Consider the following 27,007-nt stretch of genomic DNA (forward strand, 5'->3'; position numbering starts at 1 on the left):
CGCTTCAATTAAAAGAAAAAAAAAAGATAAAAACAACGTGAATTTAAAAAAAAGGTAGCGGCCATTTTGCCACTCGCTGTTGTCTACTAAAAATGACATCACACTTGTCAGGTCTCTGGTGACAACCAATCACGGCTCAGCTCCAAAACAAAACAGATGAGACGTGATTGGTTGTGTCATTTTTGATAGACAACAGCAAGTGGCAAAATGGCCGCCCCCGTGAATTTTTGCTGCTTAATTTGAATGCCGTCTTTAGACGAGTGGAGGCGCAAACAACATATTATTGTAAAGAATATTTTCGGGTTGACTTCCCTTTTAAGAATAAAGGAATAGTACAGCAGCATGACTTATTTCCAATTTAAATAGGTGGTGGACTCCTGAGGCTTACGCGAGTCAACTCAACGCGCTGCCTAACAATTAGACAAAATAGAACGGATTGAAACAGCCATTTAAATTTCTAACTCAATTTAACTGACAGCAGCAAAGAAAAGCTTTCAAAGACAGTCACATGCAGACTGGCACCCCCCCACTCAGCCTACATCAGGACTTTTTTTTTTTTTTAAAACGACTTTTTATACTTTCGTGTCAACTGCCTGACTCCCCTAAATGCGGTTCAATGAATTAAGTCTCCATCTTTGTTTCATTCCTTCTCCTCTCGACATGACCTCTTCCCCTGCTACTTTTTTAACTCGCTCGCTTCATTCCGATAACAGACATCCACCCCCAAACAAAATTATGCACCTCCTTCCTTTACTTGCCAGCTCTTTAATGACGGCGCAATTAAATAAAGCTATGAAACACTCGTCTTGATGTCAGGCTTGCAGAGGAGTTGCAATTAATCTTGTGCGCGGGGCTTACAACGTGACCCAAAGAACATATCTATGACATCCGAGCCTCCTTCTGCCTTTAAAAGCACACGTTAGCGCCCGTCAACCTTTTAAAACGGTTAACTATGTCAGATGACTGTTATTCATCTGCGGCATGATAATGTGCATGTTGATTTAACTGGCCGCGCCGCTAAAAGTGAACTCGGGGGAAATCCCTGCCGTCCCATCCACCTTCATCAAACAACTCTCCTCCCCTGTCTGTCCTCCATCATCTGTCACCGCCTCCTCCTAGGATCCCTGGCGATGTGTCAAGGCCCATCTGTCCTCCCCTCTCGCTGAGCTGTTAGACCATGTTCGCCACCCTAATTAACTTACCATCTTATCAGTGACTCACATGAACAAAACACAAGCAATATGACATATCGTGGATAATTAAGTCCTATAATTGTAACTTGTATGTTTATTTTTGAACATGAAAGAAGACTTGGCTATTTATTAATGTTGTGTATTTTCCAAATATGGCCAAAAGACTTAATTTGTTGACGCCGGCAGAGGATACGGGGGATGTCAGGTTTATTAGAGAACTGGAAGACAAGAAAAGGCTGTGTGCCCTCCTCCTCATTAAAAGCTGATAGTGCGCACATAACCTTGGCCTGACAAATGGTGGATCTGTGCACATGTGTGTGTCTACAGAGCGTCAGGGGTTGAGGAGAAGCTTTTCAAGTTGTGGCGTCCAAACTATGCCAATGAAAACAGAGTCCGCATTGGAGCCAGGCAGCTGTCTAAAAATACAGGCAGAGACACAATATAGAGGGTGACTGCACCGTGAATCACCACTGATCTGCTTCGGAGTCCATTTCACACGTCCGAATCCTCACTAATGATTAAAAAAAACGATCATGTCTTTAGCATTTCAATTGAACACGCTTCGTGTGCCCAAGCTGTACACACACAGCACAAGTTGTGTTTGCACAGCAGGCCGTATTGCCGTTACATAGGTGTCCGCGTTAGCCAGGACTAAAGAGCGATGAAACGGTCTGCAATGGATACTGGCTATTTTCAGAAATGATTTCAAGAGTTTGTTTTTTTATTAGCCACAAATCTCGACAAGGTCTTGACCATCTGCTTGACATTTATTGATGGAATGCATCCTCGGCATCCTTTAGGTGTTGCTCAATCCAAGGGTCTGGTCCAAGTATCACAACGAGGCTGCTTTTAGCCACTTCGAACTCTCATCACAGGACATGAGAGTGTGTCACTCTTTCAACCTATCTCTTTGGCTTGGCTTTCATCCAGATTAGGTTTATGATTGTCTTGACTCAAGTATCACCGTTGAGGAGTATTAGTTTCTAATTCACCATGTTTTTGAAGTGATCTTCACAGAAGGGAATTCTTTAAATATCTCATTCATGTAGCTAAATTAGCTTACCAAAATACTAGACAACTCAGTGTGACGGCGTGTCGCACATATTAATAAAGAGTGTTCAAATAATACCTCACTGAAAATATGCTTTGAAACTAAACTATTTTATTTTTCGCTACAACTATTGCGTCGCATCGAATCCGATGCAGTCGTATGTGCTTTGCTATTCAAATGAAACTTAGCACTCGCGTGACAACTCGCTAAAATATTTCGGGCCTCAACAATTTGAACGCGGTACTTCAACGACGAGGCAAACGTAGCATATAAAATGAAGAAAAACAACTCACGGCTCCTTCAAACACGCTCTCGTAAATGTTCTCCTTCTCGCACTGAGGGCAGGTGAACGTAAACCTCTCGCAGTCTTTGTAGCGCTCCCCGTCGGTCAGTTGGATGGGCCCTCCTAGAGTGGCGTCCTCCTCCTGCTCTCTTTGGTGCTGCTGATGAGATCGGAACTGACTCGGGTCCAGACCTGAAGTCACCGAGCAGGCGGATAAGTACTCGTTAACTCACACAGAAACGTTTTAAGGCTAAGCAGCGGAATCCTCGCAACATGATGAAGATCTATTTTACCCAGCCACGTGGCTATGAGCACGCCGTCGATTCCCTCGATAGGTTCGCAGATTCGGGACACCACCGGGTGGATTTGATTGGCCAGATAGTACTGTGTATCCAGACTGAGACCATCTTGCTTCTGGAGTTGTTCTAAAGCGTACGCTCTTTGACTGGCTGCCAATGTGGAGCCATCCTGCAGATAAAAAAATAGAAATGTCAAAAATGATCATTACATTTGACTGAAAAAAAAAAACAGTGGAAGCCTTAAATTAAGAATTAAAAAAAACACACCTTGCAGATGATATAAGAGACCGTGTCACCAGCTTTGACCCTGCGTCCACCCTGGGAGTTAATCCACAGAGCCACATGGACATGGGGGAGACTCTTCTTATCGGGGTAGTCCTGAGGATCTTTGGTCAGTGCCTGAGGAGAACATCACAGAGTGGAGGTGAAAATATAAGGAAGGTAATGAAAAATGTACCAAATGTTGATTACCTTGTTGATCTCGTATTGTTGTAAAGGTATGTCTCCATTGGCGACCTTCTCTCCCATCTCCACCAGGTGTTTCTGGATGTTCTCCACAATGATGTCACGGCTCTGGTCTGAAAGGATCTGACCAATCACGTAGCTGCAGCGGGAGAGGAGGAATTCTTGTACCGGCAACTCAAATGGCGCTTTTGTTGGATTTGACTTGAACGTACTTGCCACATTCCTTGGCCAGGTCACACCAATCTCGCCGAACAATGTCCAGGCCTTTGAGCTCCTGCTTGACGCTGTAGCGTCCGTCGCCATGCTGCTCCACCACCAGAGCTGCATATTTCTTCTTCTTCAGGAGCAGAAGTGACTTAAACACTCCATCAATGTCGATCTCCAGCAGTTTGTACAGCTTGTTCACTTCTGCTTTCACCTGAGGGAAAAATAACACACGGAAAAAATGTAATATATTGGAAAAGGAATCTTGCGTATTGATTGGGTTCTTTTTTTTCTTCGTTTTTGATTCAACAGCCACCTTGTTGCCCAGCTTCATGACTTCCTCCATACACTGGCTGTTGGTGTTAATCATAATGGAGTCCGTATCTCCATAGATGACCTCCAGGTTCATCTAAGTAGAACAATAATTCAAAGTTAATACACGCACAATGCAATCTAAAAGCTACATTTAAATCTAAAAAAAATGTGGATATTTTCTGCATTACACTTCAGAGGTGTTTCTAATTTTTGCTCTATGATTTTCCGAGATGATTCACAGTATGAACCCAATTACTGTTGAATTATTCAAATGCTAGAGTGCCATTAAAATGAATGGAGGGATGGATGGAGGGATGGATGGATGGATGGATGGATGGATGGATGGATGGATGGATGGATGGATGGATGGATGGATGGATGGATGGATGGATGGATGGGGTACACCAACCTTTTGGACCAAGTCTTTGGTGTGCATCAGAATCTGAATGAGAGCAGATGCAGACAAAAAATGATTAGAGCAAAATGAGTCATGCCAGACATTTAAAACAACAGGGACATACAATAGATTGACTAAATCTAATTTCCTACATTAGTTACTGCGAGTGTACGTGTGTGGACACAAAAGCAGAGCAGGTGATTTTCTTTTAAACGGGGGATAATTGGCTAAGGGGGCAATTATGAGCGCGTGCTGTGACAGGCATCTTTTCAACCCACACACATCGACGCTGGGAAAAACACACAATCACACACACTTCTTCCTAATGACTTGTAATGGCCTTAATCACCCGAGGAGTGACTGAAGGACAAAGACTGTTAACCGAGGCTGTCCACTGTGTGCACGTGTGAGATCCAAAGGAGCAAAGTGATCCTAACAGGTGTGGGCTCCGAGTCTTTAACCCGAGAGGAGGAGGGGTCAGAAGGCCGGACAGAAGTCGGCGTGATCCCTCACTGGGAATCGTCACCTCAATCAACTCCGGCGCATACGCACCACGACAGTGAGCGGTGTGTGGGGACGGACAAGGACGGGGGGCTAATTCAGAGTAAGAAAGGGGCCGGGTTGGGGTACATCCACTCCCTGAAACCAGAGTGGGACTTAAGCATGTTTTATGGGGTGACACATGCCACTGGACAGAGGCGGGCGTTTGAGTCACTCACAGAACAGCCTCCCCCATTAGAGGCCGCACAACAAGGTCAAAGTCTCGACACGCGCGCACGGACACATACGCTAGCATCTGTGCTAGCTTTTTGCAGACTAAACAACTCTATGACATGCTGATAAGGAGGAAAAAGGAAGAGAACCATTCATAGAATTTGACTGGTGGAGCAATGACGAAAGACGGTAAAACATCCAATGAAATCATTTGACTTCGGTTTCTAATTCAGCCTTCTGACTTGTAAAATATATCACCACTATTAGACTATTTCATCTGCCCACGCTACCTTTATTTGAATGTTAAGTGGCACATGAGTACTCAAGCTTTGAATTTATTTATGTGACCCCAGAGAACTTTCAAAGGATGTCAAAACGACCTAAACTGTCCAGAGTACAGGGGAGGAAAAAAAAAAAAAGAGGAGGTGCAAAAACAGGAGAAAGAGGTAAAGTTGTAGCTACTTTTGGTTTGTCCTCATCAGGGGGTCATCACAGCAATGCTATTGTGTGATTTATTTGACAGTAACAAAATGAAGATTTTTTTTTTTTAGCGGTTCTGCAAATGAATGAATATTCTGATTTGAAGTCGTTCTAATTTGAAAGTGGAGTGGTGTCTCCAATATTTTGCTATGCTCATTGAAGACTGAGGTCACTGAACGGGACGACAACAATGTGAGGCAAAGCAAAGTGAGACTGCGTTGATGTAAATCATGCGTGGGACTCATTTAGACACATTTTCCATATGCTGTCACTTCAAGCAGGGCGGGCCGGGCCGGGCCGTTCAAAGGAACGGTCTGGGCTGCGTGTGTAAGACAAGTCGTTTGACCATGACGCTGGAATTTGGGCAACGGATGGTGTGAGCACTCATCTTGACACAAAACACCAAGATACACACTATGAATCATCAACGTCTCATTTGAATCTTTCGCAAGAGCATTAGCCATTTGAAGTATCGGCCCGACTGAGTTGCGGAATACCTCATAACAATCTCCTGTTACGTATTCATTTGCATACAATGTAGGCTCCGCCCATGAGAGCTGGACAAATTTATTGCCTCTTAATGTGAGCATTTATGCACCCCCAAAGTACCCGAGGCTTCACTCCAAAAACACACACCTGTCTAAGAAGATGCCATAGCGGTGTTGTCATGCCTGCTGCTGGGCGGGTCACTTTGTCACATGGCCGTGTCTGATTTAATACCGCCGGCTGAGATCACAAATGCTGGCGTTCGTTGTAAATAACTGCACAATGGCAACAATGCGCCTGCAGTCCGCTCAATCAGAAAATACGGCGTTAACAGACGGAAAGGACACACATTCCAGCGTTGCCGCGTTGCCGCCGACACAGGCAAAGCCGATTGTGTGACGGCGAGCAAATACGCCGTGTTTCATGTCGAAACAGTGAAGTGGCCTCAGATGAAAATGATTCATTTGTCATCTAAAAGCAGCTCAAGAACTCAAATTAGACCATTGACTTGTACGCTAGCAATTAGCAAAACAACTTCTTTCATGTTCTTGCAGCCAATAAGATGAAACGCTTGATAACTGACCATTTATTTTGCGAATATTTGACTGACAAAACCTTTATTAAAGCAATTTCCTTATCATTCTTTCATTCCCATCTCAAAGAGACCTTCATTAAATGAACACACTGTGAAGTACAATCCCAGCCATTAGTCTCGTCTCACATCGCCTCATTATCAAATGTTACCAAAGTGACAGATCGGATGTGGAAATCTCGTCCCGCTCGACCGTCTGCCACCGCGGCGAGCTAATGGAGCCAAAATAGCAGCGGCGCTCCCATGTGACTATTTGTTAAGTCCGGAGTAAAGCCACCTCTTTAGGGAGGGGGGGGGGGGGGGGGGACAAGTCGGCCATGGAAACATTGCAGCCCTCGTTACCACACCAACACGCAAACATTCACAGACACACACACACTTGTAACGACCCTCTCCAACACGAGGAAATGTGAAAATGACCTCTTTGATTCGGAGACAGTAGCAGTTATAGGATCGAGGCCGAGACGATTTAGACGCACGCGCTCGCAAACACACACACACATGACACACGATCAGACGCTTGCGGGATTGCTGTGGCTAATTCGGGGAAATGATTTGCGATTCGCCAGACAAGAGGAATGATCCCAAACTTGAAGGAAGGACCGCGGGGGCGGTAATATTTACCTTGACCTGATTACAAGCACACACATTCACACGGGGGTGGGTTGAACCTTGACGGCACTCTGACCTCTCGGCACCCTCGGCACCCTCATCCAAGCTGCGCTGCGCATTATTGGACGGCCAATAATGTCAACTACGAGCTCCTGTCGCTCTGTTTTTAAACACAAGGACAGAGACTCAATTACACGGCTTTTAGGGAGTCATCGTGCAGCCAACACAGAGATTCACACAAACACCTGCTAAGGGTTGTCAGATTGGCTGGCAAAATGTCAAAGGTCAAACCAATATGCATTCCAAACCAATCAGCGGCTGCCAGCGGGCTGTGTTGTTTACATCACTTGATTAGGACGGCGCACTTTTTATAATCAGTAGCCGAAAGCTGCTCCCAAAAAAAAAAAAAAAAGACTAATGAACGGCAAAGTAAAATCCAGTGAAGCTTTGTTTTGTGATGCCCATAACAGACACTCAATTTACAGCAAGTCACAACATTAACACTACAAATTACATTAACACCAGTAAACTGATACCATCCTGGAGTCTACCATTTTATTTTTTTCTAAATATATGTCATACATCTAATTTTGACTCCATATTTCAAGCATGAGATCAGTACTCACTGGACAATAAATGTCTTTCCTGGTGTGACAAATGCATTTAGCGGCCAATTATAACCGCTTGTTGTCCGCGTTTCATATAACTCTTCCTCTGTGGTCGACACTTCTTTGGCAAGCATACAAAAGGACCCAAAATAGTTGAGCGGGACATCAATCTGCGACAGAACCACCGTCGTGTAATCCTAAACCTTCACCTTCCTCTTAATACCATTGCCCCCCCCCCCCCCTCACCCCTTAATACCCGCACATACCAGGACAGAGTTGGCTCACAACAAATGGTCCGCCGACAAAGGGCAGAGTTCGGGCGGTAGCACTTACACACTCAGAAAATACACTAAACCCACATACACACGCACGGATGCAAACATACCAAAATGTTTTGATCCTGATAAGGGCGGCCAAAAAGCATGTCATTCCTTTTCGAGCAACCTGCAACCTGACTCGTCCCGTCACATCAAACCTCATTTAAAAAGGAGAGCGTGAAAGACAAGAGCTAATCAATGACTACACGGAACGCGTTCCCCGCCAAAACGTACCGCAGTGGCTTCGATTTGCACTTTGATGGAGGTGCGTGCGTGTTACAATTACAAAAATAAAAAGCCTCCTAAATCACGGTAGCAAACGAGAGTGCAAATGTGACGATTAAAACGGGGGGGCGGGGGTGCAAACGGCAATAGCCACAAATACATCAGGATGCCGCTTATAAATGCCAGCTGGCCTTTCTGTCTCGCTGCAGTCGGAAACTACTGAGAAGTGCTTGGCTGACAGCTATATGATGTCAGGGCTCCATAGAAAACTCAATTAAAATCACTTCAATTTGATCAAACACAGTTCCAGTCTGCATTCTACTCATTTTCTTTTTTTTTCTTTGTTTAGGAAAAAGAAGGCAACACTGCATTGGAGGTCATGTGAATTTTTTTGTATCACCATTCACCTTTTCAATGCGGTAAAAAAAAAAAAAACTATTGTTTGGGGTTCCTGTTACTGTCTTCCTTATATTACTGCACAAGCGTACATATCCCGCCGTTGCCATCTGGCAACATGTCATCAAGAATATTTACAAAAACAAAGTCTGGCTACCATTCAGGCAAATAAAGCAAATCCTTCCCACAATGACAATAAAGGAGCGTTTCCGCTAAAAGACATCTTTCACGTTGAAAACGGAAAATATGAATTTGAACGGAAACCGCGGCAAGTCTTCCTGACTAAATGAAGCGAGAACATTTGAAATGCAATAAAAGTTATTGTCGGCCGGCTATAAACTCGACAAGGGGGAAAAAAAATCCCACCTGGTCGAGCCAATCTGACGCACACATTTTATGATGTCACTCTGTGACTGGAGGCGCAAATAAACCGACAAAACAACAATTATGCACATCACGAGAACTTAATGAGGCATCAAGTGACCCCTCCACCAACGACGTTCACGATTAGAGCGCAATGAATGAACGCAACCGATGTGGCAAGTGTGTGTACGTGCCCAGTGTTCAATTACGCTACCGCATTTAGCCGTCTAAGTCACGCAGGACACATCTCTTCACACCTATTTACTGAGCGTGCGCGTACCCATGTTGCTCCATTAGCGAGTGTCGAAAGAAGTCATTGGATCAGATTCGACGTGGATATTTTGGTGCCGCGGGTGTCAGACAATACTTACATTAAATTAGAGAAGGCAAATATTTATCTTAGGAATCACATTCGAGTTAAAGAGGTGTGAATGGAACATTTGGGAAGGCGGCAGAGGTGGTGGAAAAAGGAATATGAAGTAGCAGCGCCCTCTTGTGGATGATATTTATAATGTACACTGAATATTGGGCACATTGTGGGTGTGCTGCACCTACCTCCCTGCCCTTGAGCGTGACCAGGGCAGCCAGCGGTTTGGCGTAGAAGCGACTGTAGCTAAATCCCAAGCAGCCGTACATGCTGTTTGCCGTCAGCTTCAACGCCTTCTGGCGGATGTCATACTGAGACAGACAAACAGGATTTCAATTTTGAGAAGCATTCGGTCATCTGTTTGACTTTGTGCGTACCTGCAGGTAAAGGTCCAAGTTGATGTCCGGCGCTTTCATGAGCTGTTTGACGTGTTTGCGCCGTTCCACCAGCTTCCTGATCTCCTTGGGCAGGATTCCCATTTCCAGGTTACAATCTGGAATCTCCGGGATCTCTTCTGCCTCATCGTCCTGTTGCCATAGAAACAAAACGTCGTTTTTACACCGAAGTGCTTTCCATAACGGAAGAGTGAATATAAAGTCAGCACACACCTGAGCCTTTTTCTTCTTGCTGTAGGCCTCCCGCTGCACGGTGGTGAAGCAGATGTTAAACTCTTGTATGATGGACGGGTACAGGCTGTTGAAGTCGAGCAGAAGCACAAACTTGTCGTAGAAACCTGGAGACCGAAGCAAGGATTTTCTATTAATTCAATATATAAAGAAAAAAAGAGGACAGGATCATCCAAACCACACGCACCAACTTTAGGATCCAGCACCAGCCCGCCAGCATAGGCGGCCTTCTTCTTTTGCTTCCCTTTCCCAGTATCGACATCTTCTTCTCCTTCATTCTGGAACATATCGAATAGTCTTTTATGCTAATAAGTAAAAAAAATAAAATAAAAGATGCCGTACCGTCTGCATTTTCCTAAAATACGGTTTGTCAGGAACGATGTAGTTTTTGTCATGGAAGGCGTGAAGCAACAGGTACTCGTTTCTTTCCGACCGTCCGCCCATCAGAGTACGAGACTGTGGGGGATGAGGTCGTGAGAAGATTAAAAATTCTTTCAACGCGAGCGTGCAGCAAAATGACGCCTTACCATGATGTTGCCGGCAATGTTGGTGATCTGCAGGGCCAGCGGTAGCACGTTGAGTTCGCACATTAGTTGGAGGATCAGCTTGGCGTCGGTCCACGTCAGCTCCAACAGGTAGAGCAGATGAGGGGACTCACTGCCGTGCAAATTTAAGATGTGTCATTTGTAAACACGTCAGGAATGTTGGACATGGTATTTATGATCCGTGCGACACCTGTAAAGATTTCTGATGTTCTCCTGTGGGATGGTGGCTCGCTCCATCTTGAGCACCTGCGCAGTCAACTCAGTCAGATGGTAACTCTTGCAGCGAATCAGCTCTTTGGCCGAGATCTCCGTGTCACACACGAGGCGCCCGCAGGTGGCATTCTTCTCCGCAAAGGCGTTGCGGCCCTGCAAGCAAACGACCGTTAGTTCCAACACAAAATGAGATGAATGTCCGTTGGGCTTTTCATCCTCACTCCGAGTTTGGGCATGTTGGCTCTCCTGAGGCGTCCTATTTTGGACCAGTGAGGAACTTTGCAGTAGTTGATTCGCTGAAGTAGCACTTCAAGGTCAAAGCCAAAAATGTCATGACCCTTAAAAGAAAAAGTCAGAAAATTGAATCAAGCAAATAAACAAAACAAAAATCTCAATTGAGTGCTTACCACAAGAACATCAGGGTCAATTTTATGCATTTTGGCCAGGAAGAATCCAAGCAGCGTTCTTTCTGTAGTGGCTATCTCCACTTTAGCATTCTAAGAGAAAAAAAATACTAATAATTCATGATGATCAAATTAAATAATTATTATCTTTGATTAATCATTTGGATACCTTTTTTTAAATTTAAAATGATCCACGTTTACAATTTCTCACCACAATATTTTGGTCTAATCTAAACGACTCACATTTTCCTCCGGAATGTCAAACATTCAGTGCCAGCTCACCTTCTTCTTGAGTGCATCCTTGAAGTCATAAGGGAAGATGCAATCAGTAGGTTTCGTCACCGCTGAAAGACAAAATAGATTTAATAATCCCCGCTTCAACATCTTGGCAGAAGAATTCTAGAAGCAGGAGCTCACCACAAAAATGAGTCTGATAAGGCGGTCGAGGTGGAGCTTTGTCCATATGGAAGCTATGGTGGACAAGTGCTGCCAGGGACACGATCTGCACACCAGGGGGGGAAAAAAAACATCATACACTCATCCATTACAAATGAGGAGTATCAATCAATCAGTTCTGACCTCATTGTGATGAGTTTTGGGGTTCTGGATGGTCTTGAGGCTGATAGACATGACGGTGATGGGTGGCGGCGCCAAGTCTTTGACCACAGTGACCAGATCCATCCTCGGGACAAGAGCCTCAACTTTGCACCAGCTGACTGCCTGATGGATCAGCTCTATCACACACAAACGGAAATATTTGTTGTTTTATATATGTCATTGATAACTTGATTTCCTGAAAAACAAAAAATATTTATTCTCACGCGGCGTCTTGATGTCCAGCCAACATGGCCCTTTTATCTTCCTACTAAGAAGGAAATGTTCCAAGCTGGAAGTGTTGGTTCCGAAAATGTGGGAAAATGTTGCCCCCTTAAGGTCAGGCGGCAGAGCAGGGAAGTCGGCCTTAAAAGACGAGCAAAATTAAAGTTTTCATTTTTTTCAAAAAGCAACAAGGATCCAAGCAGATGTGCATTCACTCACTGAATAGCGGATTTCCAGGTATTCGCTTTGCGTGGATACGTCAGGAATTTCAAAAGCATAGTTTTTCTCCACTTTCTGAAGCCAAGAGAGACATTTCAATACACATGTTGTGCTGCAAGGTGATGGGCGAGGAGTACCTTGGACTTGAACTTCATGATCTTGAACTTGTCGGAAAGCTCACTGAACTCCTGGTAGATGTCCATCATTTCAACACGCGTATCGGACACCTCCCCCGTCTTGGGGTTTACTTTCTATGGCGTGAAAACGCAAGCAATGAATACTTTCATTTTGTTGACTTCTCCCAATGTATTGATTATGATGGTTGTAATTTGGAACATACGTATTCGCGTGGCAGGATATACATAGTGCGTTCGATGTTCCTGATACAGACGCAGCAGCTTGTATGAGCCTGGGCCGATTCGATCCACACCTTTCCAAACAGGTACACCACGCCTGCGTGACAAAAACAGGGTGAGCTTGCATACAACTGATAAGTCAGAGGAGCTACGGTGCCAAACCTGGTTGAGTGTAAGGGTCTTCGAAAGCATCCAGCCAATAGAATCTGAAAAGCTGCTCGCCATCAGGACCCTCCACCAAGGGCAACTTGCTGGAGTCCACCTGCACCTCTGCAGGAGCCTCATTGACTGGACCCTCTTCATCATCAAGCCCCCATGAGCCTCCTGTCTTGCTGCATCCACAATTAGAATGGTGGTTAATCACAACATTGAGGAATCCTATGCAAAATGCCTTTTGTGCAAAATTATGGGAGCAATCTGTACCTCATGTTCATTTTTTTCTTACACTTAAAAAAAATAAAAAAATAGTAAGGCCTCTTTTGAAAATGTGCTACAAATTGTCTTTTGACCAAAACTTACAGGAGAGCGGGGTTCTGTGGCTCCTCTTTGACAGGAGCCAAGAGGGCTGTTTTAGATTCTTCTCTGACTTCAGGCTCTGGAGGATCGACCTCCATCGGCTCATCAAAGTCCATAGAGTCGAACACCAGCTCATCGGCCACTACGGGAAAACATGATCACTCAAGTTAGTCCAAGAGGCATGACAAAATGAATCTGTTTATAGGGACATCATTTATCACCTTCTGCTTCCTTCTCAACTGGTTTTGTGTCTTTCTCCACTACTGCAGGCCTTTTCGAGGGAAGAGACAAAGTGGGTGATGGCCTTGGGGTGTCAGAAGGTGGTGGACGGATGGCTTTGGCTGGCTCCTGATATCACAGACGTGACAAACATCATCCTCACGAATCACAGTTAAGATCGAAACAACTCAAATATTTACTCTGGACATCTGTGGCTTGACAGAGAATGGATTCATGGGTGATCCAAGGGATTTCTTTTTCTTCAGTGTCACCACAGGTGACGGAGCCAAGATGGTGCTTTTCTGGGTGGGTGGGCAAAAGCAAGCCATATTTGCAGAGGAAATTTGAGTCGAAAGCATTCGTTGACAAACTACCAACCTCTGAGTGCAGGTCTTGTAAAATGTCTCCCAAAAGATCATCCTTGGACAAGTCCACGTCTTTCTGCAAGAGGTCACAATTTGGATTAATGGATAAGCAAAATAGATACCTGTGTGCACCTTTCTGTGTTTTTGAATAAAACTTTCTACACAGAATGAAAACTATAACGCACCTCTGCTGGCTTCTTGACATTACTGTTCATGAAAAGGCTTTTAATGCTGTTGGGCTTTGCCACTGTTGTTTTTTTCATTTGTTTCTTTGCTGTGGCTCCTTTGACGCTGGAATTTCCTGCCAAAGCAAATAAAATCAAGGAATTAATAAACTGCACAAAAGATCTGTGAATGTATGATGTAATAATGCTTATACCATGTTTCTGTTCCACCACATCATCCTCCAAATCGTCATCAAAGATCTCTCTGCCGTCCTCCACGTAACCGACTCCATCTGAGCGATTAAAGAAAGACATGAGAAGAATATTTCAATCAATCAATATTTTTTCAAAGTTACTAACCATCATCAACAATCCAGTCATCCTCTTGTCTGTCCCGGACCATCTTGGAGTACTGTGCCTCATCCACCTCCTCATACACGCTGCTAAACTCCTCCACCTGCAAAGTAGATCAATTAATACTCAAACTATGATTAATGCAAACCTATTCTTGCACATTATGCATGACTAACCTTATATTTGATCTTCTCCCCTTGCTTGGCCTTTTTCAGTTGCTCCAGAGCTGACTTCCTCCCTACTTTTTCCCTCTTCTCCCGTCTGGAGCGAGACTTGGCCAGACCACAGGTATCGCCCACATCATCTGGCAAAGAAAGCAAATAAATCGCATCAGATTTGACAGCAGTAGAAATATTCTAAATGTCCTTTTAACCCCAAAAATCTTGACATTTTCCAAGTGCGTTCAACATACACATAATTGACCTTTTTTTTTTAATTGACATTCTTCTGAACAAGTGCTTCACTGAGGCTATTCCGCATCAATTTATTTTATGATATGAATATATTTAACACTAGGTGGCAATATCGTTGATACATTTTATCCTTCCCTAGTTAATTGCCAAACACATTTTGTAAACCCTAATCATTGAATCAATGTTATTATTATCTTTATACTCGAGACACAGTAGCATACATGATAGATAAGCTAACGACCGAGATAACTCACTTCAGCCGCGCTAAGACAAGTGTTAAAACAATATGCACTCACCTCCGTCCGGTGCGTCCATGTCTTTGTCAGGGTTTGACACCGGAGCCATGAATTTAGTCGTATTTGGGCACTCGCTGACAGCTCCCGAACGAAGAACTAAGACCCGACACAATAACAAGAGTTAAGAAAGCCCGCGTCGAGTCTTTTTCCCGGGGAAAGTCATGTGCCGGAAATGACATCACAATGGCGACGACTTGCTGTTGCATTAACATTCCACATGGTGGGAGTGTTGTATAAATAAATTCTTTTTTACCATGACGTCACAGGCAGAAGCCATAATAAAAGCCATAATAAAAGCATCGTCCAAGCCGCTTATTCTTACGCGGGTCGCGGGTGTGCTGCAATACAAAATATATATTTATATATTTCGTTAGACCAAAGCAGAACAATTGAAGAAAAAAAAGATGATTTCTAGCCATTTCAATTGGAGGAAGGGTGTATGATGATCTGTAGCTGTGTGAGGAAATAATATGACGTCTAAATGAATGATTAATCATACGATTAGGGTCATTGTTGTGCACCAATACAGTGCATGCATCCCATCTAAACTCGTTTCCATGGTAATGAGGCGGAATTTAGGAGGGTACAATAGATTGGTGCCCTAGATTGAGGCCACAGCTCTGCCACTGTCTACAATAAAACCACAATGGCTGTTTGTTCCTCATCCCAACTGTCCATTGTGGCTTTTTACAGTTAAACTACACTACATTTTGCCATATTTACACTGGATGTATAATCTTTTTATTATTTATTTTTTTAGATGTAGCCGTCTGAATTAATCCATGGAGACACTGACCATATGGTCGTGGTAAACAATCTGCCATATAAGGTCAGCACACTTGACTGGTCATCATCACGTATGTCTATGATCGAGATAGTGGTGAGTGTTACCATTACAGAAAAAGTACTTGGAGGAGAAACACTTATCAATCGATAGTGGCGTAATGCATATGCTTTTTGGACGCTATGGCGAAAGAGCGACGCACCCGAGCACGCCCTTTTTGCTCATATGCAACACGTCATCGGCGCAGAAAAGGACCCGAGAAGGTAAAGTTCGCATTGACAAACAAACTCATGCTCTAACTATTTTGTAAATATAAATGTTACTTGTACAAAACAGTACTTATACAATTTACAATTTTAATCTAATATTAATTAGCAAACATGTACAACAGGGTTGGCATATGACGGTACCTGGAAATTGTCGCAAAAGTGGTTATAAACAGGGGCGGCGCCAATATTTTTTTCCTCCCGGGGCAAAAGGGGGCACTTGACTTATACATAGGGGTGACAGAGAAATCATTTATTTTTATAAAAATGCTGAAGCGGCTTGTCCGATGGCTTCTGAGAAGACTATAGTTCAAATACAAGTCACAATGTAATTGTGCTGTGTTTTCAATATGTAGAGTCCTCCTTTACCATTTTTTTCACTACTGTGATTGGGTGAGCGATCTCTGCCGATGATCAGCGAACCATCCAAGATCCTCTCGTAAGAGACGAGCAACTCACGCCCAAACGTAAACATGGTGATAGAGGGCAGATTTGTTCCTATTTTTTTTTCTCACAGAGAAGTGTCCCTCTCCCTAAAAGGAATATGTGACTACTGCTGATCCTTTTTTTGTGACTGGCAGTGAGTGTGCGGTGCACGGACGGCTTTGCAGAGTGGGTTCTCTTTGCAGGCAGCTCCTCTGTGCAGCCGTGAGATGAGAGTGGATGGGAGGGGAGGGCAGAGAGCATCAGAGAGACTGGGCGATTGGGAGGAGGGATGCGAGCAAGGGTGGAAGAAGCACATAGTGGTGAGGAGAGAGGCATCATTTCATTGATGCTGAGTCACATAACGCGCGACCACAGCGACATCCCATGAGAGTTTGGGAATAATGGAGGAGTTGGAACACACTTGTCCCCATCCTCGGACGGTAAGATGTTTTTTTGCTGTGTTTGTTATGTAGTGCTGTGTGGGTATGAGTGAAAGGCAGACAAAAGGGGATTGGTTATGAAACAGATGCCCGTATCACATGTGCCCGTGGGAGATGCTGAACAGTGAGTGGGTAGGATGAAGGTATTACCGCAGTGAGGACAAAGAGGTGCACCGAGCTCTCCGACTGTCTGTTGCTCTCTTTCCATTTTGCAGTCCTTCCATTCACGTCCTTTCTTTTTCGCTTTAATCCTTCTTACGGCAGATATTCTTGACTTGTGCCGATTGCTCATCCTGATAGGCCGCTGTGCTCACAGACAGTTAGTCTTAAGCTTTGCCATCTGTCCTGTGCTGAATATTTGTTAGCTACCTCCCCCCCCTCTCCTGCTTTACACTTCACCCAAGGAATTATGGGTATTGTGGCTGTTACTGCAGCGTAAACACTCTTCCTGCTTGAACAAAGAAATCAAAATGTTGGGATCGTTTGTATTTCAAATGTGCACAAACAAGCGTACGTTTCATCACCTGCCGATATTCTGCATCATTGTTTTTGTGCTACTGCTACACCTAGAGCAAAGTACACGCTGCTAATGTATGGATCCGACATCTAAGGCATTACTTTAATGATTGTTGTTGTTTTCCTCAGATGCTGACTGAGCCTGCTATCTTTGTCAGGGAGACCAGCTGCGATTGCCGCGCCCCTCATGAAAAGCTCACCATCGCTCAAGCCCGCAGAGGCACCCCGGGTAAGAACTCCTCGTGCTCAACAAGGTGACCTCGTGAGGATAACCGCTTGGAATGTGTGTTTACAGTGGACCGTCCAGTGAGAGTCTACGCCGACGGCATTTTCGACATGTTTCACTCGGGCCATGCCCGTGCTCTCATGCAGGCTAAGAACCTTTTCCCCAACACGTACCTCATCGTGGGAGGTGAGAGACAACCCAAAAAAAAAAGCCACCGGTCAAGTCGATAAGAATCTAGCTCAACCCCGTTGTAAGCTGTACGTGTTTTTTAATGACAGTGTGCAGCGATGAGCTGACCCATAAGTACAAAGGCTTCACAGTCATGACCGAGACGGAACGATACGAAGCGCTCAGACATTGCCGCTACGTCGATGAGGTGCTCAGGGATGCTCCCTGGACACTCACGCCTAAATTTTTAGAGCAACACAAGGTACGTGTTCAAACACTTGGGGCCAGATTGTGCGAGGTGATTCCATGTAATACAATGTCATGTGATTGCTCCTCAGATCGATTTTGTGGCTCATGATGATATTCCGTACTCCTCGGCAGGGACCGAGGATGTCTACAAACACATCAAGGAAGCAGGTTGGTATGTTTGTGTGACGCAACAAACGGTTGCGTATTAAAGGAAAGGTTTTGTCGTGTGAGCAATCTAGGAATGTTCGTGCCTACTCAACGCACCGAAGGGATCTCCACATCGGATATAATCACCAGGATTGTCCGTGACTACGACGTCTACGCCCGTCGCAACCTCCAACGTGGCTACACGGCCAAGGAGCTCAACGTCAGCTACATTAACGTAAGATCTGATGCTGTTGGCTATTAGAACAAGTCCAAATTTGTCTTGAACAAATACTGGTCTATGTAATCTTTGACAGGAGAAAAAGTACCGGCTTCAAAACCAAGTGGACCGGATGAAAGAGAAGGTTCGCAATGTTGAGGAGAAAAGTAAACATTTTGTCTACCGTGTGGAAGAGAAGAGTCATGACCTCATTCAGAAGTGGGAAGAAAAATCCAGGGAGTTTATCGGCAACTTCCTGGAATTATTTGGACCTGATGGTACTTGGGTAAGCATATTATTTAAGTTCAGTGTAAGAAATTTGGTTGATGGCTTGACCTTTGACCCCTCCTTTCCTGTGCTTTGAGCAGAAGCAAGTGTTTCAGGAGCGCAGTGGACGAATGCTCTCCTACGCTCTGTCTCCCAGAGAGTCCCCCTGCAACAGCCCCACACGTGAACTTTCCCCCCTGCGCTCGCCGTCGCCGCCGTCTCCACCCGCCCGCTGGCACAACGCACGGCCCTCGCCTCCAACCTCCCCGAAAGGAGCTTCGGCCTCCATCAGCAGCATGAGCGAAGGCGACGAGGACGAGAAGTAGACAAACGGCGGACGCTCCAACGTGCATTCATAGAACACTGCCTGTGAACTTGTCACACGTGCGCCCACGTACGATTCTCACACAAACACTAGCAAAAACACTTTACCTCAAGGAAAATAGCAAAGCATACCCAAGCTGTGGGATTTCTGCGCATGGGAAGTCCGTCGAAGCCATCACCGGGGTGGAAGATGACAGAAGATCAAGACGAATGGAATTGCCGCTGTAAATGTTCCCACAGCTTTGTCAAGCCTCCTCCTTGTTTTTGTTTCTCTTCTTGTGTGTGACATGCAAGGCGTCCTCCGTGTCAACTGACTGCGCCTGCAAAAATCCCAAGAAAACTGTTGAATCGAAAGGGACACTGCAAGCTTGCACAAGACGCCATTTTAGTTCAGTAAAAACACCACTCGAGGTGTCGAAATTAATTGATGAATCGGCAAAAAAACATTACCAAAATCATCACAATCGAGTAATTGTTTAAAGACATTCTTATCTAAATATTGTCCAAATCGACTCATTTTAGGATCTCAAGAGTAATAAATTTCTATTTTCTCCAGTGCTTCATCATAGCATAATCTTTTGTGTTTAATCATGTTGGTAAACGTCTGCTTTAGCTTTAGCAAACAATAACCATCGATTCTTCTAAAATGCTCAACTGTTACACACATTTTATATACACAAGATTTAAAAGTCGTTTTGAAAGTGCAACGCAACATAAACAGGAACTTTAAAGGAGAAGACGAGAATGAGGGGAAATTGCGTAAACGATGCTCCAAACTAAATTTAAAGTGATGACGATTTGCTGACTTGTACTTAATCTTCATCAATTGTTTCTTTTATTCCACAAAGCTAAGGGTAAATATCGGCTAACCCTAATGTGCATACGTAGTTTGAAGCAAAGCGCAATGAACTCATAATAAAAGCAATACTGTTTTGGTGCATCCACTGTGACATGATGACTGTTAACCCAAACACGGAAAGTTTGAAGAATTCAAAATAGCTCACCCGTGGTCACGTTCATCTTGTCTTGACACCGTTCACACGTTACACCCTAGAAAAGACTTCAAACTTGACCATTTTCAAAATGTTTTTACTGTTGGTCTTCATGGTGGAATTGCAACTTAACTCAAAATGATGATTACTATCAAATAAAACTCACCTGCCAAAACATTATAAGATCTAAGACACGCTTTGGGAATGTATGTTTTTTTTTATTCTTAAAACAGCTTGGTATGTAAATAAAAAGTCAACACGATTTTTGTCCTTACACACATCACGCACGACATCTATTTTTTTTTTTTTATTTATTGTCATGTTTGACCAAAGGTGAATCAAATCTTTGCTCTCGCTGGCTTTTTGGTTGATGATTGCATATGGTCACCATCACAGTTCATGCATATTAATACATCATTTGAAGCTGTGAGATGGGGAAAATGAAAGCCATCGCTCCAGCACTAGCTGGCCTGCTGCATACATATGCAACAAATATATTATTTATAGTTAGATGTACAGACTGGAGTTCTTCTTCAATATATATAAAGAACAGATGCAAATAAGGCTTAAACAGGCCATCCGTCATAAGACAAACTCTTCTCTTCACCGCTTTCAATCTTTCATTATTATGAGAGAAATTCAAAGACGTATTAAAAAAATCTTTACAATTGATTAAGTCGAATTTAAGTACAATTAAATGTATATATTCAGTGTAATATGAGTAAAGTGCACTGTTTTGTACTGTTCAATTCAGCAGTATTTGATTTTGCAGCCTTCAAAACATTTATGTGCTGCTTGATTAAAAGGAATGACTTTTTCTGAAGTCAAAATAATTACAGTAAAAGAAAAGCAATCCAGTGGAAAAAGCTGATAAATGTTTACAAGTGGTGTGTTTGCTCATGAGATAAAATAAAAAATTGCTGTTCTAAACCTAAAACATAATAATCAATAGTAAGGCTTTATCTGAGTTGCAGAATCCCATCTTGACTGAAACAAGACTCCCAAATACAACTGCTCCTACCACACTGGCCTTTTTGTGCGTCCGGTCAAAGGTACCTCTCGAAGAAACCCGAAGCCAGGGTGTGAGGGGAGAAGCCAAAATGACCTTTGGCTGATGAAGACTCACTGCGCCAAGCTAAGGTAGGCCAAGCAGCACACCAAAGGTGAAAGGATATTTGAGCGGGCGTCGCCGGTTCTTAATGAAACGAGACCTGCTGGATGACATCGATACTAAAGACGGATATTTTGATGGCAAAGGGGTGTGCTGAGTTATCTGTTGGTTTTGTATTTGGACTTGCTGGCATCGCGCGGTTCCTTGCTGGGGTTGCTCCAGTCGTCCGCTTCGGGGCTGGTGGTGTAATGTCGCCACGCTGACTTGTTGAAGACGGGAAGACGCTCAAAGGACTCGCTCGACAGAGCCTACCGACAAATGAGGAATGGTGGGACATTTAGAATATCTGCAAGTCTTTTTTTTTTTTAGGTCACATATGTTATATGATGGGGGAAAAAAATGGTCGATTCAATTTTGCACTTGCTGCAATTTGGATTTTCAATGATGAGCTGTTTTCAAAAGTGCACACTATTACGCTGTCCCAATTTCAGACCGGAAGGATCGCTATTATGTTCTGTTATCCTGCTGACTAACAACAAAAGGAAAATACAGCTGTCTGATTGCCCTTTGGGAGCAACCAAGGGACACTCCAGGAAGTCTTTGTTCTACAAATAGTACCATGTGACCCCCCCCACCCACACACGCTACAACCAGTCATTATTAGTTTTATTTTATTTATTTTTTTACTTTAGGCAAGACCAAACAGCTGTTTCCTACTGCTTCCGGTTTTCACGCTGGCTTTTAAACAAAAATAAAGATTTTTCTTTGGGCTCCTTCTCTTTTGTTATACCCCCAAATTGTGATTGGGCCACTTCCAAATATGGATAAAAAGCTGCTATGAATCTCATCGCTGTCAATGTGACAACTATGTAAACAGACTATCAATGTGAGGCTGATGTCATCAAATTAGTGTGTATCTACCTGAACAGTAAAAATAATCTTGTGCACACATAATCCTTTCATCTAAATATGGTCAATAAATGCAAAGGAATACAAAGGTTATGATGATGCTTCGAGACTTGTAGTTGTTTTGGAGCATTTTAGACAAGTGGGTTGGTTCGGGTGTTTAGAAAATGGAACCACAGTGATATTGGATATGTGTTTTGTTTTTAGCAACGCAGAACACGTTAAAGATATCATTACAGAGCCCGCCTTCTACTCCATTGTTTACCTTCAAATAGATGACAGCATCCGTGCCCACACCCTCCATAGAGTAGAGCTTCAGATCACCTTGGAAGTATCGGGCGTAGAGCCTAGAAATGGGTAAACCGTAGCCAAAACCGGCCTGAAAGCACAAATGAGAGCGGGTTATTTCACGACGCGCACGACGTGGAATAAAAATGTTAATTTGAAAAGTGGACCAGCGGGACGGCGCCTGGCTCCAGGCTGGGCGTCGGGGCGGTGGAGTACATGTAGTGGAAAAGGCGGTCGATCTTCCTGAGAGGAACTCCTCCACCTCTGTCACTGATCTAGGAGATGCACAAAAGACACGGAGATAAGAACACCACACGGGATGGAGGGTTGGAGGGGGTCGGAGTCACCTTTATGGACAGATCCTCTTTACCAAGAGTGACTTTTGCTTTCACTGGGGGTAATCCCTTTGTGCTGTTCTCATGAAGCTCCACTGTGGCTCTCATTGAGTTCTGGACATAAAGCGTGAGTTAATTAAATATGCCCATTCTAGAGTTAGTGTCACATGCAGTGTAATTAGATTTAGGAACGTAGGAGGTTACAAACCTTGAAGAGTTCAAACAGCATGTGGAATAGATGAGAGGGAACATAGACCACCTGGATGGACCTTTTGGGGCTCTTCACTAATGATGGAAAAACAGAAAGGCTCCATTCGGCGTCATGTTTCTAGTTATTTTGGAAATACGTCAAAACTCTCAAGGTGGGCTGAGAAAATAATAACAAAAAGTCGTACTGTTAAACTCTTCAATGTGGAGCTCAGGAGCAGCCGAGTAGTACTTCTCACAAAGCATTTTGGCAGTGTCATAAGCATCTGATGGAACAAAGACCACATGACTAAGTAGAAGAAACAAAATCAAGTGTTTGGCTTCTCTGCTCCTCCTCCTAATATGTCTGGAAACTCACCACTGACAACTTCAGCCACGCAGCAGGTGGGATCAATACTGCCGATGTGTTTGGGATGAGCCGGGTTGGTGTCGTTACCGAACAGGAGCGCTGGAAAGGTCCCCCGGGTTAGCCGCGCGCGAACAAGCTAACATCATCCCAACTAAGACTCACTATGCTGATTGATGAGCATGCGGAAGGAGATGCGATTGGTGTAGAAGCGATCGAGGAAATATTGGATGTTGCTGCTGATGAAGGGGTCGAAGCCAAACTTTTCCTTGTACTCGACAACGCCTTGCGCCATGGTCGGAATCACATCGTTGTGACGGTTCCGGATCTCGATCAAAAGCTCCAGGAAGCTGACGGGTCAACAAGGACAGAAGTTAGTGGAGCAATTCTCACAAAGCGCTGTTGCCAACGGGCTTCAAATTCTTCTGTGCTGCTATCAGCCATGGATGTTTATCACATTGCCATTGTTATAGTGTACACGATACTTGCGTGACATTGTGGACAAAACCCTTGGGACACAGCTCCATATATACATTCCTTCATTTTCTATCCCTCAAACAACTTTGGCATGAGCCAGGGGCGGAGCTATAGGGTGGCCAGGGGTGGCCAAAACTGCCCCTTGTCACTCTGTGGCCACCCTCCTGACCAAATTTTCATATCTGTGATTTTTCTGCCATCTTCATATGGGTGCAATAGCCTATTCTTAGACTGAGTTTTTTTTTTTTAATGAATTCTTTCATGAAATAAACACATTGGCCACGCCTCACTGAGAAATTGTTTTCTACGCCCCTGGTATGAATGAGAGCGAGTCCAACATCCGTCCACATTTTCTTCAGTAATGTCCCAATACTTTTGTCCATAAAGTGTGCATGTGCTAACAAACTACATCGTGTCATAAAGCAATAAAGGAGCACGAAACAATGTGTGCATTTATGAACGCCTCCACATATCACTCACTCGTTCAGCGCATGAGGATTCTCAGGCTTCCGGTTCTCATAATCCAGCAGCTCCACGAAGCTTTGCATGTACCTAATAAAAAAATTTAAAAAAGCAAAGGGCATCTGTTATCAGACATCTTATCAAATGACTGCCATATATAATTTCACTTCAAATAATTCCACCTTCATTGCAAATTCTTTACAAATCAAATGATTTCACCATTTTTGGACCAGACGGATGGACGGCTGGCTGAGTAGCTTATCGGGCAGCAGGTTGACCTCTCGCATGGTGTTGGCCAGACGCACCGGCAGCTCCTTACGCAGGAACATGTATGATGTTTTCTCACATGCATTCTCCCTGCCTGGAACAAAACCCGATCAATGAGGTGAACATATTGATAATATTGGAGAGCAATCCTGAAATTGGTTTAACTTTATAGCAGTAAGAAGAATCTGTGAAAATCAGATGTTTTTTCTAATATAAAGCACGTTTCCACGGCACAGCTAATTTTGACGACACAATATTTTTTAATCTCGCTTTAACATTCACTTGCTCCTCATGTTGTTTGGCTCAAGATGTAATATGACACAAGTCAATGGAGTGCTCTAAATATTTTTGAAACATGAGTTAAGTCATCGAAATGACAAGCTTTATATGTACGGTGGCCTTTAAGGGACAAAAGACATTAAAAGTTTAACTTGACGTCATTGGCTAATTGCCATGATCTCTGTTTGAAGTGCACACTCAGCAATGACTAACATGACTACCTCCACACATCATCTGACTTACTGTAATTGTGTTTATTTAGAAATGTGTTCACCTGAGGTGAAAATTATATTTGCAAGCAAGATCATTCCCTTCAAAATGCATTTTGTGCTCATCTGTTCATTTATACATCGTTTCGTTTTAGATCACGCTTGACTTTATAGTGAACTGGAATCCATCCTTATGTTTTTAATCCATTTTATAAATGCTATGTACTATATGCGAGAGATTCTAAGTATGTGTGGAGCACAACTACAGCTTAGAGTCGACATTTTGCTTATCAGGCACTGATTAAACAGTTGTTTTTAACCCTTGAGTGTTTTATCTTTAATCAACCATCAATTATTTACCAAATCGAAAGGTCACAGAGGAAGATCAGACTTGGATTCACTTCAAAAAGTCCTCTCAGTGAGGGGAGACATGGGAAGATTGTTTTCGGAAAATGCAGGAAGAAATCCATCGCTGTACGACAATATCATGTAAACATTGTTTCCCGTGATGCAATTTGTGAACCAACAAAAACGTGCTTTGCCTTGAAAAAACAAATGACGTCACAGAACAAGTCAGCTTCCTCTGATTCAGCTGAATGATGGAAATGACCGGAAAACATCAAACGCTGTGTATCTTGACCCTTACTTGGCTTGCTGAGAAGATCGTTGCACCAATGTTGACCATGTCAACGGCCGCTTTTAATCACACATGGATTAAGGAAAAGCTTACAGTTAACAACCGCTTGCTCGACTTTCAAGCCTCAAGTATTTCGAAACGGTAACAGACTCAGCCTTTGTGGGGGGAAAAAAAAAAAAAAACCCATCTATGTCGTCACTGAAAAGAAAACAATTTGACAAGCTGCATCGGCATTGATAATTCACGTATTAGACACACCTGCACATCAACTATTCCTGTGCATTTATATTAATCCACTGTATCAAAAATTCTTATTTTAATTACACATTTATTAAGGCTCCACTAAGAACAATTTTATGTCCATGTAAACATTTGTAGAATTCTAATGAATTTGACCACAGTTAAGCAATCTGCTTTGGAATAGACATTTGACATTTCCTGAACAGAGGCTGACCTACCTGTACGTCAAATAAGATCCAATATAAGGGTTCATTTTTATGATAGTGGTGTCTTTGTGTCATGTACAGTACTTTAAATAAATGATTCAAATGAACTGCATTTAATAACTGTGGTTTCTGAATGTATGAATATGAAAGTAGAGTTACAAGTCTTGTATGTTTACATAAGAAACAGGCGCTGTTATGCAGAACCAACGAACATCTGTAGGACACTTGGACAATAATATTTAGTGTAGCTTGTCAAAACTGGAAGAGTAACACATCATCATCATCATCATCCTCGTGTCGTTAACCAAACCGGAAATGAGCATTGACAGCCACCTGACAACTGATGCTTCCACTTACCGAAATCCAAAAACTGTTTGATGGAGAGCGGAGACGGTGAGAACCTGGAGTAATATTCCACTTTGGGATTGGTGTTCTTCAGTAGAGACATCAACAACCTCATTTTGATGCCTTAATTGGACCTTCACGAATCCCGAGACGCACTACCGTTCATTGCCTGTAATGTTGACAATCGAACGCTTGGTGTTGACGGTTGAGTCGAGGCGGTGAGGTCACCGGTCTGCGCCCGCAGGACACGGAGCGAGATGAACGCTTGTTGTCCATACGGCTTTATGGCTGATATTGAAGCAATAATCCTCCAATTGGTCTTCCTGTGTCTACATTGTTTATCAATTCAGACCTGCGAAATACGTGTCAAGTTTTTGTCTTCGATTGCAACTTCTGCCTAGACGTTTCAAAATAATTGTCGCTTGCGGAAGTGCTCGTCTGATAAACGTTCGTTGTTTTAAAAAGTAATGTTCTTGTGACACTGATGTTCTTAAACACCTTGGACAGCAAATCAGCAACTATATGTCATATATCATAATTTATTGCAATTAATAATCATCCAAAGGAAAACCATGAAATAAATCTACCATAAATTAATAGAAATGAGCTCACACGACTGTTTTAACATGCTATTTTAAAATCTACTAGCAAATATGTAAATACTTTTTTCTTTTTCCAGTGGAACCAAATGTTCCATTTTATTTTTGTGAAACGCGTGCTTGTTTCCGGTCTAGTCGGCCTCGTCACGAGTCAACCTTGCTGCCAGTATGCTACAAATGATTGGCTAAAAGTAA

The 27,007-nt window shown here is 43.4% G+C and overlaps 3 protein-coding genes across 5 annotated transcripts in view; 1 reads left to right on the top strand and 2 right to left on the bottom strand.

Annotated features, from left to right (window-relative positions):
* The window catches only part of pola1 (polymerase (DNA directed), alpha 1), a 32,644-nt gene extending 12,648 nt beyond the window's left edge, over positions 1–19,996 (bottom strand). Inside the window, exons 1-34 of one of the 2 annotated variants that reach the window (XM_037279376.1) lie at positions 19,039–19,996; positions 14,877–14,972; positions 14,344–14,471; positions 14,174–14,270; positions 14,029–14,106; positions 13,835–13,950; positions 13,663–13,725; positions 13,485–13,586; positions 13,287–13,413; positions 13,069–13,207; positions 12,712–12,881; positions 12,534–12,646; positions 12,331–12,444; positions 12,194–12,268; positions 11,977–12,115; positions 11,735–11,889; positions 11,573–11,657; positions 11,438–11,499; positions 11,159–11,248; positions 10,973–11,089; positions 10,729–10,904; positions 10,521–10,650; positions 10,336–10,449; positions 10,181–10,271; positions 9,976–10,100; positions 9,745–9,894; positions 9,556–9,678; positions 4,220–4,252; positions 3,812–3,904; positions 3,504–3,709; positions 3,298–3,430; positions 3,094–3,225; positions 2,821–2,995; positions 2,538–2,719 (exon numbers count right to left, since the gene is read on the bottom strand). In XM_037279376.1, coding sequence (XP_037135271.1) covers positions 2,538–2,719; positions 2,821–2,995; positions 3,094–3,225; positions 3,298–3,430; positions 3,504–3,709; positions 3,812–3,904; positions 4,220–4,252; positions 9,556–9,678; positions 9,745–9,894; positions 9,976–10,100; positions 10,181–10,271; positions 10,336–10,449; positions 10,521–10,650; positions 10,729–10,904; positions 10,973–11,089; positions 11,159–11,248; positions 11,438–11,499; positions 11,573–11,657; positions 11,735–11,889; positions 11,977–12,115; positions 12,194–12,268; positions 12,331–12,444; positions 12,534–12,646; positions 12,712–12,881; positions 13,069–13,207; positions 13,287–13,413; positions 13,485–13,586; positions 13,663–13,725; positions 13,835–13,950; positions 14,029–14,106; positions 14,174–14,270; positions 14,344–14,471; positions 14,877–14,925 — 3,882 coding nt within the window. In that variant the 5' untranslated portion in view covers positions 14,926–14,972; positions 19,039–19,996. Of the gene's footprint in view, positions 1–2,537; positions 2,720–2,820; positions 2,996–3,093; positions 3,226–3,297; positions 3,431–3,503; positions 3,710–3,811; positions 3,905–4,219; positions 4,253–9,555; positions 9,679–9,744; positions 9,895–9,975; positions 10,101–10,180; positions 10,272–10,335; positions 10,450–10,520; positions 10,651–10,728; positions 10,905–10,972; positions 11,090–11,158; positions 11,249–11,437; positions 11,500–11,572; positions 11,658–11,734; positions 11,890–11,976; positions 12,116–12,193; positions 12,269–12,330; positions 12,445–12,533; positions 12,647–12,711; positions 12,882–13,068; positions 13,208–13,286; positions 13,414–13,484; positions 13,587–13,662; positions 13,726–13,834; positions 13,951–14,028; positions 14,107–14,173; positions 14,271–14,343; positions 14,472–14,876; positions 15,215–16,942; positions 17,181–19,038 lie in introns of those variants that run through there. The other variant, XM_037279375.1, reaches the window with a different exon arrangement.
* On the top strand, positions 15,722–19,459 carry pcyt1ba (phosphate cytidylyltransferase 1, choline, beta a). 2 transcript variants are annotated; one of them, XM_037279378.1, is made up of 8 exons: positions 15,722–15,923; positions 17,438–17,537; positions 17,604–17,720; positions 17,813–17,964; positions 18,041–18,119; positions 18,191–18,333; positions 18,413–18,601; positions 18,684–19,459. In XM_037279378.1, exons 1-8 carry the CDS (start codon positions 15,843–15,845, stop codon positions 18,906–18,908), a joined length of 1,086 nt encoding a protein of 361 aa, XP_037135273.1. In that variant the 5' UTR covers positions 15,722–15,842; the 3' UTR covers positions 18,909–19,459. The 2 variants fall into 2 exon arrangements, with proteins under 2 accessions (XP_037135273.1, XP_037135274.1); XM_037279379.1 differs by lacking the exon at positions 15,722–15,923 and adding an exon at positions 16,224–16,792.
* A 170-nt stretch (positions 19,997–20,166) lies between the features above and the next one.
* pdk3a (pyruvate dehydrogenase kinase, isozyme 3a) lies at positions 20,167–26,611 on the bottom strand. The gene is made up of 11 exons (XM_037279377.1): positions 26,226–26,611; positions 24,250–24,391; positions 24,049–24,120; positions 23,257–23,441; positions 23,104–23,193; positions 22,934–23,011; positions 22,747–22,823; positions 22,551–22,652; positions 22,371–22,478; positions 22,181–22,294; positions 20,167–21,317 (listed from the first exon to the last, which is right to left on the bottom strand). Exons 1-11 carry the CDS (start codon positions 26,326–26,328, stop codon positions 21,168–21,170), a joined length of 1,221 nt encoding a protein of 406 aa, XP_037135272.1. The 5' UTR covers positions 26,329–26,611; the 3' UTR covers positions 20,167–21,167.
* Positions 26,612–27,007: the final 396 nt, after the last annotated feature.

Source organism: Syngnathus acus, chromosome 20 (assembly GCF_901709675.1).
Source record: "Syngnathus acus chromosome 20, fSynAcu1.2, whole genome shotgun sequence".
Classification (NCBI taxonomy): domain Eukaryota; kingdom Metazoa; phylum Chordata; class Actinopteri; order Syngnathiformes; family Syngnathidae; genus Syngnathus; species Syngnathus acus.

Coding starts and splice junctions, on each gene's coding strand:
- pdk3a (XM_037279377.1), bottom strand. CDS start 26,328: ATGAGGTTGTTGATGTCTCTACTGAAGAACACCAATCCCAAAGTGGAA. Junction 24,121..24,249: donor ATCCGTCTGGTCCAAAAATG/GTGAAATCATTT, acceptor TTTTTTTATTAG/GTACATGCAAAGCTTCGTGG. Junction 23,194..23,256: donor CATGCTCATCAATCAGCATA/GTGAGTCTTAGT, acceptor GGACCTTTCCAG/CGCTCCTGTTCGGTAACGAC.
- pcyt1ba (XM_037279378.1), top strand. CDS start 15,843: ATGGCGAAAGAGCGACGCACCCGAGCACGCCCTTTTTGCTCATATGCA. Junction 15,924..17,437: donor GCAGAAAAGGACCCGAGAAG/GTAAAGTTCGCA, acceptor TGTTTTCCTCAG/ATGCTGACTGAGCCTGCTAT. Junction 17,538..17,603: donor AGCCCGCAGAGGCACCCCGG/GTAAGAACTCCT, acceptor GTGTGTTTACAG/TGGACCGTCCAGTGAGAGTC.